The 13,784-nt window shown below is 43.8% G+C and overlaps 1 protein-coding gene across 1 annotated transcript; it reads left to right on the forward strand.

Moving 5' to 3' along the window:
• The first annotated feature begins 1,029 nt into the window (after window positions 1-1,029).
• Window positions 1,030-10,651, forward strand: LOC121834861 (retinol dehydrogenase 7-like). Its single transcript, XM_042288760.1, has 4 exons — window positions 1,030-1,366; window positions 5,022-5,174; window positions 7,816-8,021; window positions 10,319-10,651. The coding sequence occupies exons 1-4, from the start codon at window positions 1,030-1,032 to the stop codon at window positions 10,649-10,651; spliced, it is 1,029 nt and encodes a 342-aa protein (XP_042144694.1).
• Window positions 10,652-13,784: the final 3,133 nt, after the last annotated feature.

The raw sequence follows: 13,784 nt of genomic DNA on the forward strand, positions 1-13,784 counted from the left end.
ATGCGTTTGATAACACTGGCATCCCTCTCGGCTAAATGCGTCTGATAACACTGACATCCCTCTCGGCTCTTTGCCGTTCGCGTGAATGCTTGAGTCGGGGAGGGTGTCCCTCTGGTCCTGCCGATCACGACGTCACGCATATCCCTCCCCGAAAAGCGTCCCTCGTGTGAAAAGCACATAAAAACGAACGCGGAACTGGCCTCGTAACGCACAACAAGTAAACAGGATGCGACAGAAAAAAAAATCACAGTCGGAAAAGTATATTCCTCGTAGATCCTTTCGAAATCCTTGACAGGTAGTCCGTCACGCACTCATCACCAGATCGTAGCGTCATCACGTTTAGCGCGGATCGAGAAGGGACAGAACCTTCATCTCCCGACCAAGGCCATATCAACATATCCGTGCGTCCAGTTCACAGCTAATGACGTGCGCCGAATGCATTGCACGAAACAACAAAATGTCCGTCCCTAGTCATCTGACTGCAGCCAACCGCACGCGCAGACCGCCATCCTCATTCCTATCGCGCGCCTCACCTCTTTTTAATCGACGCCGGTCGAAAGAGAACTTTCTTTCACAGTTGTTCCTTCTCACCAGCCCGTTTCGACTCCCTCACCCTTTTCATCTTTTTCCCCCTCGGCGACCCCCTTATCACCTATCGGCTAAAAGGTGAGCGAGAAGGTCACCGTCAGAGGAGGAGAGGGAGGACGCCGAGTATCAGTCAAAAGGAGCTGCTCCAAGGACGGCACCCCAACCGGTGCAAAGCAACCGTTCTCCGAGCATCTGATTCCGAAGCGCTTCTCGCAAGGCACTCGGGCAAACTTTGGCCGACAGAAACATCGGAGAAAATTAAGCTAGCTTCGAAGGAACACTAAAACAGAACCACTAAGGCTTGCTCCGTTACAATATCAACACCAGGCGCCGAAGGGAAGAAGTTGTACGATAAGTCACGTTGCCTGAAGACTTATGAGAGAGCACGCAGGCCACTGCGAAGCGATTGACGAGTCGAGCGTAAGTCAGTAGACATCCATAATGTTGGGAAGCCTGGAGTTTTTCACGAGGATCGTGGCTGCGGTCTACAGCTTCTTCTTCGCTCCGGACTGTGGCATCTTCAGGGATGTCCGCTTCACCGGACATGGCAAGAGAGTGCTGGTCAGTGGCTGTGACTCCGGCATCGGACTAAGAACTGCCGAGCGGCTCCACAAGGCGGGTTACCAAGTGCTGGCCGGATGCTTGTCTGACGAGAGCGATGGAGCCAAGAAGCTGTCCCTGCTGAATGGTCCACATCCTGTGGTCGTGCTCCAGTTGGACATCACGAAGCAAGACAGCGTTCGGGAAGCGCTCAAGAAGGCGGAAGTTCAGGAGAAAGGTGAGCGGTGCTTGTTTTGCTCGTCCGATGTATGGCGAAAAGGCTATTGGAGAGAAGGAAAGGATGGGGAAAACATCCAATGCGGTCTGACAGTGCGCGCCTTTTACGCTGTCTCATTTGTGAAGGAACTAGAACTCACGAGTCCTTCACTAGTTGAAAACGTCAGGAAGGTATTTAGCAGACTCTTTTAATGGTTCGTTTATTAATGGCGTTAAAGAGTTAAGAAAGAAAATTATACCTGTAGAAATAAAATCATACGTTCCCAAGTTCAGTCACAAAACCTCGGCGTACTTGCCTCTAATGTGTGAGAATGATCTTGTAACCGTCATAAATTCTATGTCTATAACAAAGTCATCAGGTATACGCAAAATACGTGTGCGAGATTTACGTTATATTATATATCATCTAAAACAAGTTCTACTTAAAATCATTAACGGTTCTCTTACTACAAGAAACATTTCTAAAGAGCAAAAAGTTGCAGTAATTAGGCCTCTTTACAAAGGCGATAATAAAAAGGATTTCATGAGTTACCAACTGATATCAATATCGCCAGTAATTTCGCATATCATGGAAAAATGGGTTCAGACAAATGTGAATACCTTCTGTAAAAAAATGTTCTCCTATTACTGAATCGCAGTACGGGTTTCCGAAAAATAAAAACACAACCGCACTTTTGGAGGATTTTTCGGACTGCATCAACGATATATTAGATAACAATAAAATTGCTATTTTCTTATTCCTAGATATATCGAAAGTGTCCGATATCATCGATCCTACATTACTTTTAGGAAAACTTGAAAGAATGGGTTTTGAAGGACCATTTTATGATTTTTTTTCCATGACTACCTCACAGACAAATTTCAGTTTGTGAAAATAGAAAATTCTGTTAGTAGTAAACCTCGGGTTCAGTGTGGACGTGTACCTCAAAGGAGCACTTCTCACCCGTTGCTGTTTAACATTTACATAAATTAGTTAAGTCTTTTACCGCTCCAGTCTAGAATCTTTTTATATGCAGACGATATAGTTCTACTATTACTATGTGACATGTACGAATACGCAATTTCAATATTTCAAAAGGACGCAGATATGCTATTGCAGTGGTTTCATGCCAATATTATTTCAATAAATAACAACAAAAGGAAAATTATGTATTTTCGTAATCCCCATAAACAGGTGAAGCTAATGGCAGGTATTTATTTAAATTTGGGGCATGGCTACCCTTGCGAAAGTAAAGCACTTCCTTACGAACATTTTGTAAAATACTGAGGCATATTTTTTGACGAACGTATTTTATGGAACCATCACATAGAATTTATTAAAAAAAAAAAGGCTTCGCGTAGTAAAAAACGTTCCTTCACCGGTTAAAGAGCGTTCGTGATATAAACGTTAGGAAAACTGTTCTTATGGCCTAAAGAGACGATCTTGCGATACCGTATTACTGTTTTCGACCAATGTGCAGGAAATAAAAAGCTAGGAATAGACAAACTACTCAAACAGATTGCGCGTAACGTTGCGTACGGAACCACGTATGATAACCTGACCTAGTAATGGATATGAAAGTAAATGAACTAAATATAATGTATTTTTCTAAACTGTATGAATATGTAATATTAACACGGCATTACTACGATAAGAGCTCGAAAATTGAGGTCAAAAAAAGAAATCTGAGGTGCACAGAAAGGTACGTAATACTCAGAATATTTACAAACTACGGAAAGAAAATAAAGCGGCATTATATTTCTTTCCTTTTTGATTAATTACCCGATAATTTGAGTAGTATATCATCCATCCGAACGGCAAATAAAGTTCTTAGGAAGTGGTGTTTAGAATGTTAAACCTGATTTCCTGTTGTTTAGTGTGTTTTTTTCCTGAATGTTATGCGATGTTGATGTTCAATTATTGTTCATTATGGTATGTTTCACGTGAGGTCGTATAGTGTTGAGAATCTGTTAGTATTTCAGTGTTCAGTGATTTTGTTTTGATTTGCATGTGGTGAGTAGTTCCTTTTACTAGGCGCAAAGATTGCTGTTTTACAATTCTGTTTCATTACTTTATTTATAGGGTTACTTGTAATACTGTGACCTATTCCTTGTATTTATAAATGCTTTGGTCTGCCTGGTCTCACAGACAAGCCATATCTTCTTTGCTTTTGTGGGCCAGCTACTCTTAGTGTTTTTTTCAAAGGAATAAAAAAAACGTTATTATTATTAAAGCTGTCCCGCCTCCAGCACGAGCTTTCCTAGCCTCGATAATACTTCGGCCTCTCGCGAGCTTTGGGTGTGCACGCGCAGGCAAGGCACGATTGAAGGCAAAGCTCGGCAAAAGGCGTGCGAGAGACCGGGCATTACAAATAGACACCCTGCCGTTCTGATTCTGCCAGGGACTATTGGCACGCACCAGAGACCGATTGTATCTGTCCCTAGAGGTTGAAATATTAAAAAATAGAAATGGCGTATCACAAACATACTTTACAAAAGACGGCCGGGTTCAAACTGGAGGCAGAGTGTCTGGCATCATGTCAAAACCTTCCCGGCCTCCACGGTGTAAATTGCGAAAAAAAAAAAATGTGTGGAAGTTGTAAAGAAAAAATACGAAGCTTTGATAAGCCGAGTAGATATAAACCGACGTGGATGCATGCTAGCATCATGGTTGAACTCATTCTAATAGCATACATTGCATTACTAACGCTTTGATTTGCAGAAATGACCTTCAGAATTGTCGTTGGGCGGTGCCAGCTGAACACTAATAAACAAGAGTAAATAAAAGACGTTTACAAATTTCTGTAACGCGAAATTAGAGCGCAGCTCTTGAGGTATTTTGACTTTGCGATACACCGTGCTAAACAAATTCACTCTCACTCTCTCCTCACAGACTGGTTCTGCACCCTCCTCCTTTTCCTCCTTAATACCCCCTCCTCTGTATCCTCCCCTCCTTTTCCTCCGCACCCTCCCCTACTCCCACAGTTTCCCCGCTAAATTTAGTCGGAAAATTGACGCCCCATGACCTTAATACCAATTCAGTTTCCCCGCTAAATTTAGTGGGCAAAATAGCGTCACAAGACTTCATGTCATCCCACTTATGAACAAATTCAGTTTCTCCACTAGATTTAGCGGGAAAATTGATGTCACGTGATCTCAACACCAGTTCAATTCCACGCTAATTTTAGCGGGAAAACTAAATATGTGTTGAGGTCATGTGACGTCAGATTTACCGCTAAATTTAGCGGGGAAACTGTATGCGCAGTGTTGCATCATGGGACTTCACAGACCTAAGCACTAATTCAGTTTCTTCGCTACATTTGGCGGGGAATTGAATTGGTGTATAGGTGTGTGACGACCCAAAACGCAACGCGCACGGTTACGCCGACGGTGACGTCGACGCCGCAAAGCACGGGAACGAGCGCCCAAGAGCTGCGCTCCGATACACAACAGCTGGGCTATAAACCATATTAAACCAACTAGCTCAGCTCCAACCAGTAGTTCAGAATTGTCATATGGTAAAAGGTTTCTTACATTCTCATCTCCGGTATGTTTGAAACAGACTGCTAATTTATGGTCACGGTTTAGTTTTCCGCATCCCAGGAACATAGCTCTGAGTTGGTTGAATTCTATCTCAATAAAAGAATTAATTATTAAGTTTTTTTATATGTTTACAGGACTTTGGGGTTTAGTGAACAACGCCGGAGTCTGCGTGCTGGGCGAGTTCGAGTGGATGACACAGGAGCAGGTCGAAAATACCTTCGGGGTCAACGTCCTGGGAACTCTGCGATTGTCCAAAGCCTGCCTGCCTTACATCCGCAAAAGCAAAGGTGAAAACAGATTTACATCACGCATACCTTTGCCCAGTGCGTAGTGTGTCAAGCGCGTGTCACTCATGCTTTCCCTGCATTCGCAAGAGCAGAAATGATCACGTACGACAAGCGTGTCCTTGCCTAATGTATGTGGTGTGTTTGTCATCCATGCTTGCCGCTCAAGAGCAGCCGAGCAATTTGAAGGCTGGCGTTGCAAGAAAAAGATCGTAGAAGATCTTCTATTTTGCCGCCTTTTCACTGCGGTGGCGTGTAAGTGCTGTTTGTTTTATTAAAAACTGATGACGACGTCACCTTATCAGTGGCGCTCGGATCAGAAGCCGCTACCATTTCGTTTCCCTCACTCGCTATCGCTGTTGAAGACATTAGCTAGGGGACCAGAAATCAACATTCACACTCTTTAACAGGACGTCTGAACTTCTGCCTCTTGCTCTGTTTTCATTTTTTGAACGAACTTCATGGGACAAAATAATCCAAAATAGCCGCGAAGGACAGGTTCGGGAAGAATCAACGAGTCCACATATACAATTCACCTGCTCGCAGTTATCTGAAAAAGGTAGTACCGCTCTTTTTATTTTCATTGGCAGATAAGACACGTATCAGTCATTTCTGATGCCGTATTTTATGATTTAGGTTTTGATAATTCTTCTTAATTCTCCACATTCTTCTGTGCCGCTGTTTAGTTCAACCATACGCTAATAACTGCACAGTTAGTCGATCAAGTTCTTTGGCTGATCCTACCCTTATTGTTATTTGATCACGACATCGTTGAGTCCGTCGCTTGACTAGGCGCAAAATAAAATAAAACTAAACAACGTACGACTGAGAAAGAAAACAACGCCAAAAACTGAGAGGCGTTTTTCTTTTCCTGAAGTCGCTTCCTTCAAGTTTTCCTGCCATAGACCTCCTTCTTAATGCATTTCATTAGCGCGTGGGCAAGATGCCACTGGAATTTATTTGATTGGGCACTCTCATTCTTTATTAAGTGTGGTTCATTCATCGGGGCTGCTGACTTGCCAGGTATTTCTCTCAGGTTTCATCAGGACCACGTTTCAAGCGCTCATTGAAATACTAGATCAATCGCGTTAACTGCGAGAGCACATCGCTTCCTCGGCAAGGAGTTCTCGAATCGTAAAAATATGCTCTGGACAGTGGCGTAGCCAGGGGGGGGGGGGGGGGGGGGGGTGTTCAAGGGTCTTTACCCCCCGAAATTGTATGTTTTTTTCTCTTACCCCTTTCCGGTGTCAGTTTCTTTTTATTTTTTTTTTTTTTATTTTTTGTGCCTCGCCGTTTTGTTGTGGCATCGAAAAAATCCTGTTTTCTTTCTGTTCGACAACCCAAAACGGCGAGAAGCCGGGCCCACAACATTCCAAAGCAAAGCGAAGACGACGACACTGTCCGTGGACTGCGTGATAAGCATAAGTTTGGCTCCGGCTCTCTGAAGAGCTCTCGCCGAACTCGGCGGTGTTAGTAACTGAAGCCAGTCTTCAGGCTCGCAGATGCGAATGGCTCAGCACCCGACATTATAAAAGCCGCGAAATAATGACCTCGAAGGACGCTGACCTCGCCTCGGAGAATACAGGCGGCTTGACTCAAGTTCTCCTACCCTTTGAGTTCCAATGACCCGATGACAATTTCATGTCATCGAGTTTTTGAGGTGAACGGAGTATTGGGGCTGCGCTTCTGAACATTCACAGAACATCCCAGCCAGGCAATAATAATTCCTGGAGATGGGGAACAAGGGGGACAAAGGACAAACACAAAACTCCAAACACAGCTAAATGACTAATGCATGACCGAAAAAAAAATTTTTCCGGTCGCGCACCAGTCACCTAGCTGTGTTTGGAGTTTTGTGTTTGTCCTTTGTCCGCCTTGTCCACTTGTCCAGGGATTATTATTGTCCTTCTTGTCCAGCTCGCTTGCACCTTTGCATCAATTGCATTATCGTCCAAGTCAACCCCAAAAAAGTCTTCTCGCTTCTTTCTATTGAAAGACGGCGGCTTCCACTAAATGTTTAGACCCCCCAAACTGATAGGTACCGGTACTTTTCCCTGCCACTTTCTCGTAAAACGACAACGAAGAACGGAAAGAACCCGTAACATGACCATAACACAATAATTTCTGTAACTTATGATCAGCGCAAGGAGAATGAGCGTAACGCTTCACTTGCCCATTGCCCCAGTGTGCATTCCAGTTTTTATGTTTAATCGTATTCTACATTTCGTTATTCTCTGGCACCCTTCCGTATTTCTCAGTCATTGGATACCCGAGTGCTCCACAGAGAAGTGCACGCACCGGAATATTTTGTGAGCCTCTTTGGACTTTTTTGTTCAATGCATTTGTGTTTCATGACTGTATTTCATTGCATTGTATTTCATGACTGCGTGTTTTCGTTGTTCACCATTAAAGTTCCCCTTCTTAAAGATTGGACGAAGGAGATGTGGCAAAATTTTCGAATTTTTGTTTTCTAAGAAACGGAAAAAGATACTAAAATCGTGTTTGTGCAATTTCCCTTCCTTTCTCTTTTTTATTGTTGTTGTTTTGTCTTTCGAATGGCTTGAGCAGAGACAAACACCCACTGAAAAAGTTTCCTCGCTACGCCACTGGCTCTGGACATGACGGAATTTCACTGTCGCTTTAGGACGACTGGTGACCATCACGACCGTGATGGCCGTGTCCAGTTTCCCTGGAATGAGCGTCTACTGTGCCAGCAAGTTTGCCCTGGAGACCTTCTGTGACGTCCTCAGAATAGAACTGTCCAGGCACGGCGCCTACGCGAGTGTCATCCGACCGGGAGACCTTGTCAAGCACACCAGGATTCTGGAGGCTCAAAAGTCACACGCTCAGGTGAGATGCCTACCCAGGAAGCATGCCAGAAAAAAAAAAAAAACCCAACTTAGAACTACTTCGTTTCAATTTATCTGCGAGCGAAGCCAAAGCTAGAAGCGCGAGACCAGCGCTTTGTGCGTTTCACCCCAGCTTGCACGCTCGAGCAAAGCCTGAACGCAAGGAGCTTCCGTGCACGCGCTTCCAGCTTCCAGCGTTGGGCCTAATACGATTCTTCTCCCAAGCGTTAGATAGTGACGAAGTTTTTTTTTTTTTTCTTCTTTCTTTGGCGTTTTGATGGCTTTATTTTTTTATTTTTTGCTCGTCAGATATTGGCCAAATTGCTAGACTTGAGCCAAAATTGTTACGCATTAGCCAAACAACCCAGAGTGAAGCCTTGATCCCGCACATTTTTGGCAATTTGAGCCCAAAGTTGCCACGTGAAAAACTGAACACTCAAAAGTGCAGCCTACCTCTGGCACTTATCTGGCGATTTAAGCCCAAAAAATACCAAATCACAGCCACACTACCTGCGGTGAAGCTGCTTAGCCTGACGTTGGAACTTGTTTGGCGAATTAGGGAGAATATACCTAGAACATCAAGTTTGGCTTTATGTCAGCTTCTTCGAGATTTCGATGCCCTAAATTCCAAGACAAAGACAAAAGTATGACCCAAAAAATTGTGGTACCTACCTCATTACAAGGACTGGACAATTGATCGATTAACCTTCCAATTAACTAATTGAGACTTGAATTTTCATCATTTCTTTTAACCGGCCAATCAGTAATATTCATGGCATGAAAAGGTTCTGTGGAAAATAAAAAAAGGCCTGCTTGATTAGTTGGTGCTCATATTTTCACTGTAACAGGACACACCGTTCTCTTCGAAGATAAAGCACTTTAGCATTCCACTTGGATGTCATGAAATGGAATTATAAGGTTAAATATTACTATATAATATTTTATTTATTAAAATTGTTTACTCCTGTTGCATATTTGTCGGTTGTAACACGACAAATTCCAAATTAGGATATACGACCTCTCATTGACGACATAGTATAATCAACAAAACAAAAATCTGTAGTACTGACATTCTCTAGGTCTCTAGAAAATGTGTTTCACACACTTTCAAATGGCCTGGAGTTTAACACAGCAGACTAATCGATTGAGGGGTGGCAATCAACCGGGTTAAAAGTTTTAATCTACACCCGGCTCTCCTGATTACTTTACCGGCGTTTTTGTTTAGTGCATCAAGGCAAGACAACCACTCGTGTTTGCGCTAAATCTTTTGTTGGGGAAAACCAAAGTATGTTCGCGTACTTTGCATATAGCGTATAGCGACACGCTACTAATGGGACATGTACCATAGCAATACCTGGGGTCCGCATACAGCCCGTGGAAATGTCTCTGAGATTGAACATCTTTGTGGCACAACATACGGCTACCAGTCACCGCTCTCGGAGAGAGTATGTTTATTGTACTACGAAAACTCGCCATATTCGGACATCCTTGAGGTTGACAACTTCGCGATAACAACAACTGTCATTCATTTCCTTCATGAGGCTCGACTTCAAGGCTGCGGGGGCAAGCTTGCGTAGGTAATTGCGTAGATTTTAAAGAAAGAAAGAGAGAGAGAGAAAAATAAATAAAGGAAAGATGGGGAGCCTAGTCTGAATGTAAACATATGCTGATTGTCGTATACTCGAAGGAAAAGGAAGGTGAACAAGAATGACTGGGCGAGGCATGACCACGAGCAGTCTTGCACACATTACTAGAAAAAAAAGTTAACGATTACAATTACAATTACACTAAGTTAAAAAAAAGATATTAAATTAGATTATTTGATTACTCGAGTAGAAAAGTAATCGGCCGTTACTTGAACAAGTAACCGTTACTTCCTCGATTCCTTCAAATTTTCAAAATGATAGGTTGTTCTGCCAGTTTGAAAACGATTCTTTCGTGCCGTCCACTATCGAATGACATAGAATCACCAAATTATATTTCTCATCTCCTTATACACTTCTGTTGGTAAACAATCCTCGTGTGAGACACTTTGTTCGAGAATTTCTTGGTAGGAAACTTTTACAAACAAAACTGAGGAGAAAGATTACTCTTGCAATTAATTCTTAATAAATGTGTTCAAACGATTACAGAATTGCTCCTAAAAGCAGTTTATTACAAGTTATTTGATTACTAGAAACGAGTATCGTAGAATTCTGCCCGTAAGCCATAAGTATACAAAGCGCACAACTGCGTTGTGTCCCCATGTACGGCTAGCACGACTAATCTCGCCGCTGCGCTTTTTTTTTTTCTCCGCAGGACATGTGGAACGCCATGAACAGCGAACAGCAGAGCCTCTACGAGCCCTACATGGCGGCCTTCATCAGCGGTCGTGCCAACAGCGGAGGCATGCTGGGCACCGAAGCGCTGGACGACTCTCCGGTCTTCGGCCACATCGAACACGCGCTGGGAGCGGCCCGACCTCGGGCCCGCTACATGAGCGACAAGAGCCTGTGGCCAGTCTTCCTGCGGTTCCTGGCCCTCCTACCCACCACCCTGTCGGATGCCCTCCAGTCCCTCTGCTACCGCGTCATCTTCCTCCACTACGGCTCCCAGTTCGCCGAGAAATCTACGACGGAGAAAGTTCGATAAGATGACGGCTGACGTGCGCCTTCTACCGGTGCAGCATCGCCCAGAATGATCGAAACTCGCGAACGACCTCCTCTCTCTCCATGGAACGTCATCAGAGTCAGATGGTGCCAACTCGGCAATGAACCTCTTTCGAGACACCATCGAACCGCATTGGCAGTCGCCATTTCTCGGACTAGGTGGCAAAAGCTACCGCCCGTTAACAAAGGGTATAGATATTAACATCTATCCATCCATCCGGGCACAAAGCTTGGGATTGGATCCGAGTCCTCAGAAAACCTCAACCCTAGTTCTCAATATGAGCTGAGCCGAGTTCACGCCGAACTCTGGTGCAGCCCTCGTGTCCGTTACATGCTCAGAGTACGTGCCCATGGCGCGAGCTCTTCTTAAAAAAGTGGCTAGGGTACAAAATTGTTTTCGAGGTCGCCCGGTGCAGAGTGAAAATCCGCATAATCATCATGATCATCATCATCATCAATTGGACCCGAACCCGCACAGGCCTTGATTATCCTAGGTTGTGTGTACTGCCACAAGAGGTCTTGCCCGGCGACGGTCAACCGCAGTGTCTGAACAAGATGCAGCTGTGATAGCTTTGTTCTCTTTCAACGAGAGAGACGCTTCGAGGAGTGCGTAGATTGGTCGGTGCCGTCAGAGGACAAGAGAAGAAAGAGGTCTGCCCGAGTGCCTTTCTCCGAAGAGTGGCCAACGACGAGGAGATTATTGACTAGGTATCTCGAGTCACGGTGGACGCTCGTGCGAGTGAGGTGCTGCAGGCCGCAGATAAAAAGAACAATCGTCTGCGAGTGGACTATATATGGTGGCTTGAATCGCCGATTAGAGTGACTTCAGAAGGATGCGAGGGCTACGGGCCCTTACGTGCCACATTGTGCTTGACGCTGGCCGTCAGGGCTTCAGCACTGTGTTTTATAGTTATCCCAGAGGTCGCTCGAAGCGACCCCAGGGGAATACGCGAAACGGGTACTTCTCTATTGTGAGGAGTTGTTTCGCTCCGTCGAACATACAAATAAAAACGTCATCTGACTCGCGTTACCCAGTTTGTCTACATTTTTGCACCAGTTTGTTAGTACGATACTGTAAAATTTAAGACACTTAAAGAGCAATGGCCTTTTTTAATGTAACATTGAAATCAGATAAATGAAATAAGATCAAGGATATCATATTCTTATGAACGTTTGATACTTTTTTGAATACTCAAACCCTTTATTTTCGCTGCCCCAATTTTTCGCGAATTTCATTTCATTTCATTCATTATGTCTCTCAGGGCCCGAACGTATTACAAAGAGGAGTGGGGCACAGTAAATAGAACAAAGCAAATAACAATGAAAAAGCAAAAAACTACACGAAATAATTCATTTAACAGGTTTGTAATGAAATAAAACAAATATCAATGAAAAGTCAAATAACACACAAACTTACTACTAAACATCATGTAGCAGGTCAGTAATGGCCATCTTAAATTTATCTGAGGCAGTGATTGTGACAATGGCTGCGGGAAGGCGGTTCTAGTCAATCGAGGTTTGAGGCAAAACAGAGGCATTAAAGGTAGATGTGCTGCAATGGGGGATTCCAACTTTTAATTGATGATCGCTGCGTGATGATATGTGAAATGGTTCAGAAAATAGTGCTTGGCGGAGAGTAGGGCTAGAGTGATAAATCTTTCTCTTCGTCTTTCGACGAAGAGCAAGAGTGGGCAAGGATAGAGATGCTTTCATTAAAGTGGTGCTAGCTGTGCGGTGATAGTTAGAAAGTGTAAAATGGGTGGAGCAATTTTGAATTGATTCTACGGCAGATGCAAGGGTGATACCAGGGTTCCAGATTGAGGCGGCCTATTCAAGTTTAGGGCGAATTAAAGTTTTATAAGTGAGAAGCTTTAATGAAAGAGGGGAAAGAAAAAAAGTTTCTTTTGATGTATCCTAATAGTTGATTAGCGTTTTCCGTGACATAGTCGACATGAATATTCCAGTACAGATCGTTTGAAATGTGAACACGGAGGTATTTGTAGGAGGACACAGGAAAGAGGGTAGAGTTATTGATGGAGTAGGAAGCACAAATGTTAATTTGACGAGAGACACACATGGATTAACATTTAGAGATATTAAGTTCCATAAGCCAGTCGTTGCACCATTGGGTTGCATTGTTAATATAGGTTTGAAGAGCACAGATGTCAGAGTCGTAAAGGATTTCTTTGTAAATAACACAGTCGTCAGCAAAACGGCTAACAGAAGAGGAGACACGGGTAGGGAGATCATTAATATACATAAGAAATAGTAGTGGACCGAGTACAGAATCTTGTAGGACACCGGAGTTGACAGGCGAGTATGGAGAATTAGTTCCGTTGGCGCGGTCAAACTGTAGACGGTTAGTCAGAAATGCGTCTATACAAGCGAGAACATATGGACACATGTAAAGGCTACTAAGTTTGCGGAGAAAAAGGGCGTGAGGAACTTTGTCAAATGCTTTAGAAAAATCAAGGATTATGCACTCAGTTCTAGAACCCTTGTCAAGTGTGACATGGAGATTATGAGTAAAGGTAAGAAGTTGGGTTTCGCATAAGTAAAACTTCCGAAAACCATGTTCTGATGTGTTAAAGAAAGAGTTAGAATCCAGAAAGTTTTCAAGTTGAGAGTAAATGACTAAATGACGTGTTCAATGATTTTGCATGGTATACTTGTTATGGAGATTGGACGCTAGCTAGATTATGTTTATCGCCACCTTTGTGTGCAGGAACCACCTTATCCACCTTCCAATCCAATGGCAAGACACCATGTTGAAGCGACTGAGAAAAAATCTTGAACAGGATAGTGCTGGAATACATTTTAGTGTTTTGCAACGACTATGACGCCGCGATCCGGAAGTACACCGAAGGTGGAATTGCAGAAGAAGTGTCAGATGAGCGGACTGGATCTCGGAAGTTCTACATGCCGCACCAATCAATTTGTCGCGAAAGGAGCACCACCACTAAATTGCGAGTGGTATTTGACGCTTCTTCCCATAACAAAAGCTCGAAGTCGTTGAACGACTGTTGGGAAAGTGGCCCCAACCTGAACCCGGATATTGTCGCGTTGCTTCTGAGCTTCAGAAGACATTGTATCGCGCTGGTGGCCGACATCGAGAA

The sequence above is a fragment of the Ixodes scapularis genome, unplaced genomic scaffold, assembly GCF_016920785.2.
Source record: "Ixodes scapularis isolate PalLabHiFi unplaced genomic scaffold, ASM1692078v2 PGA_scaffold10__122_contigs__length_95168666, whole genome shotgun sequence".
NCBI lineage: Eukaryota > Metazoa > Arthropoda > Arachnida > Ixodida > Ixodidae > Ixodes > Ixodes scapularis.

Bases quoted from the DNA above. Each gene is read 5' to 3' on its own strand.
- LOC121834861 (XM_042288760.1), top strand. From the start codon at position 1,030: ATGTTGGGAAGCCTGGAGTTTTTCACGAGGATCGTGGCTGCGGTCTAC. The intron at 1,367-5,021 runs GTGAGCGGTGCT...ATATGTTTACAG, and splicing joins GGCGGAAGTTCAGGAGAAAG to GACTTTGGGGTTTAGTGAAC. The intron at 5,175-7,815 runs GTGAAAACAGAT...CTGTCGCTTTAG, and splicing joins TTACATCCGCAAAAGCAAAG to GACGACTGGTGACCATCACG.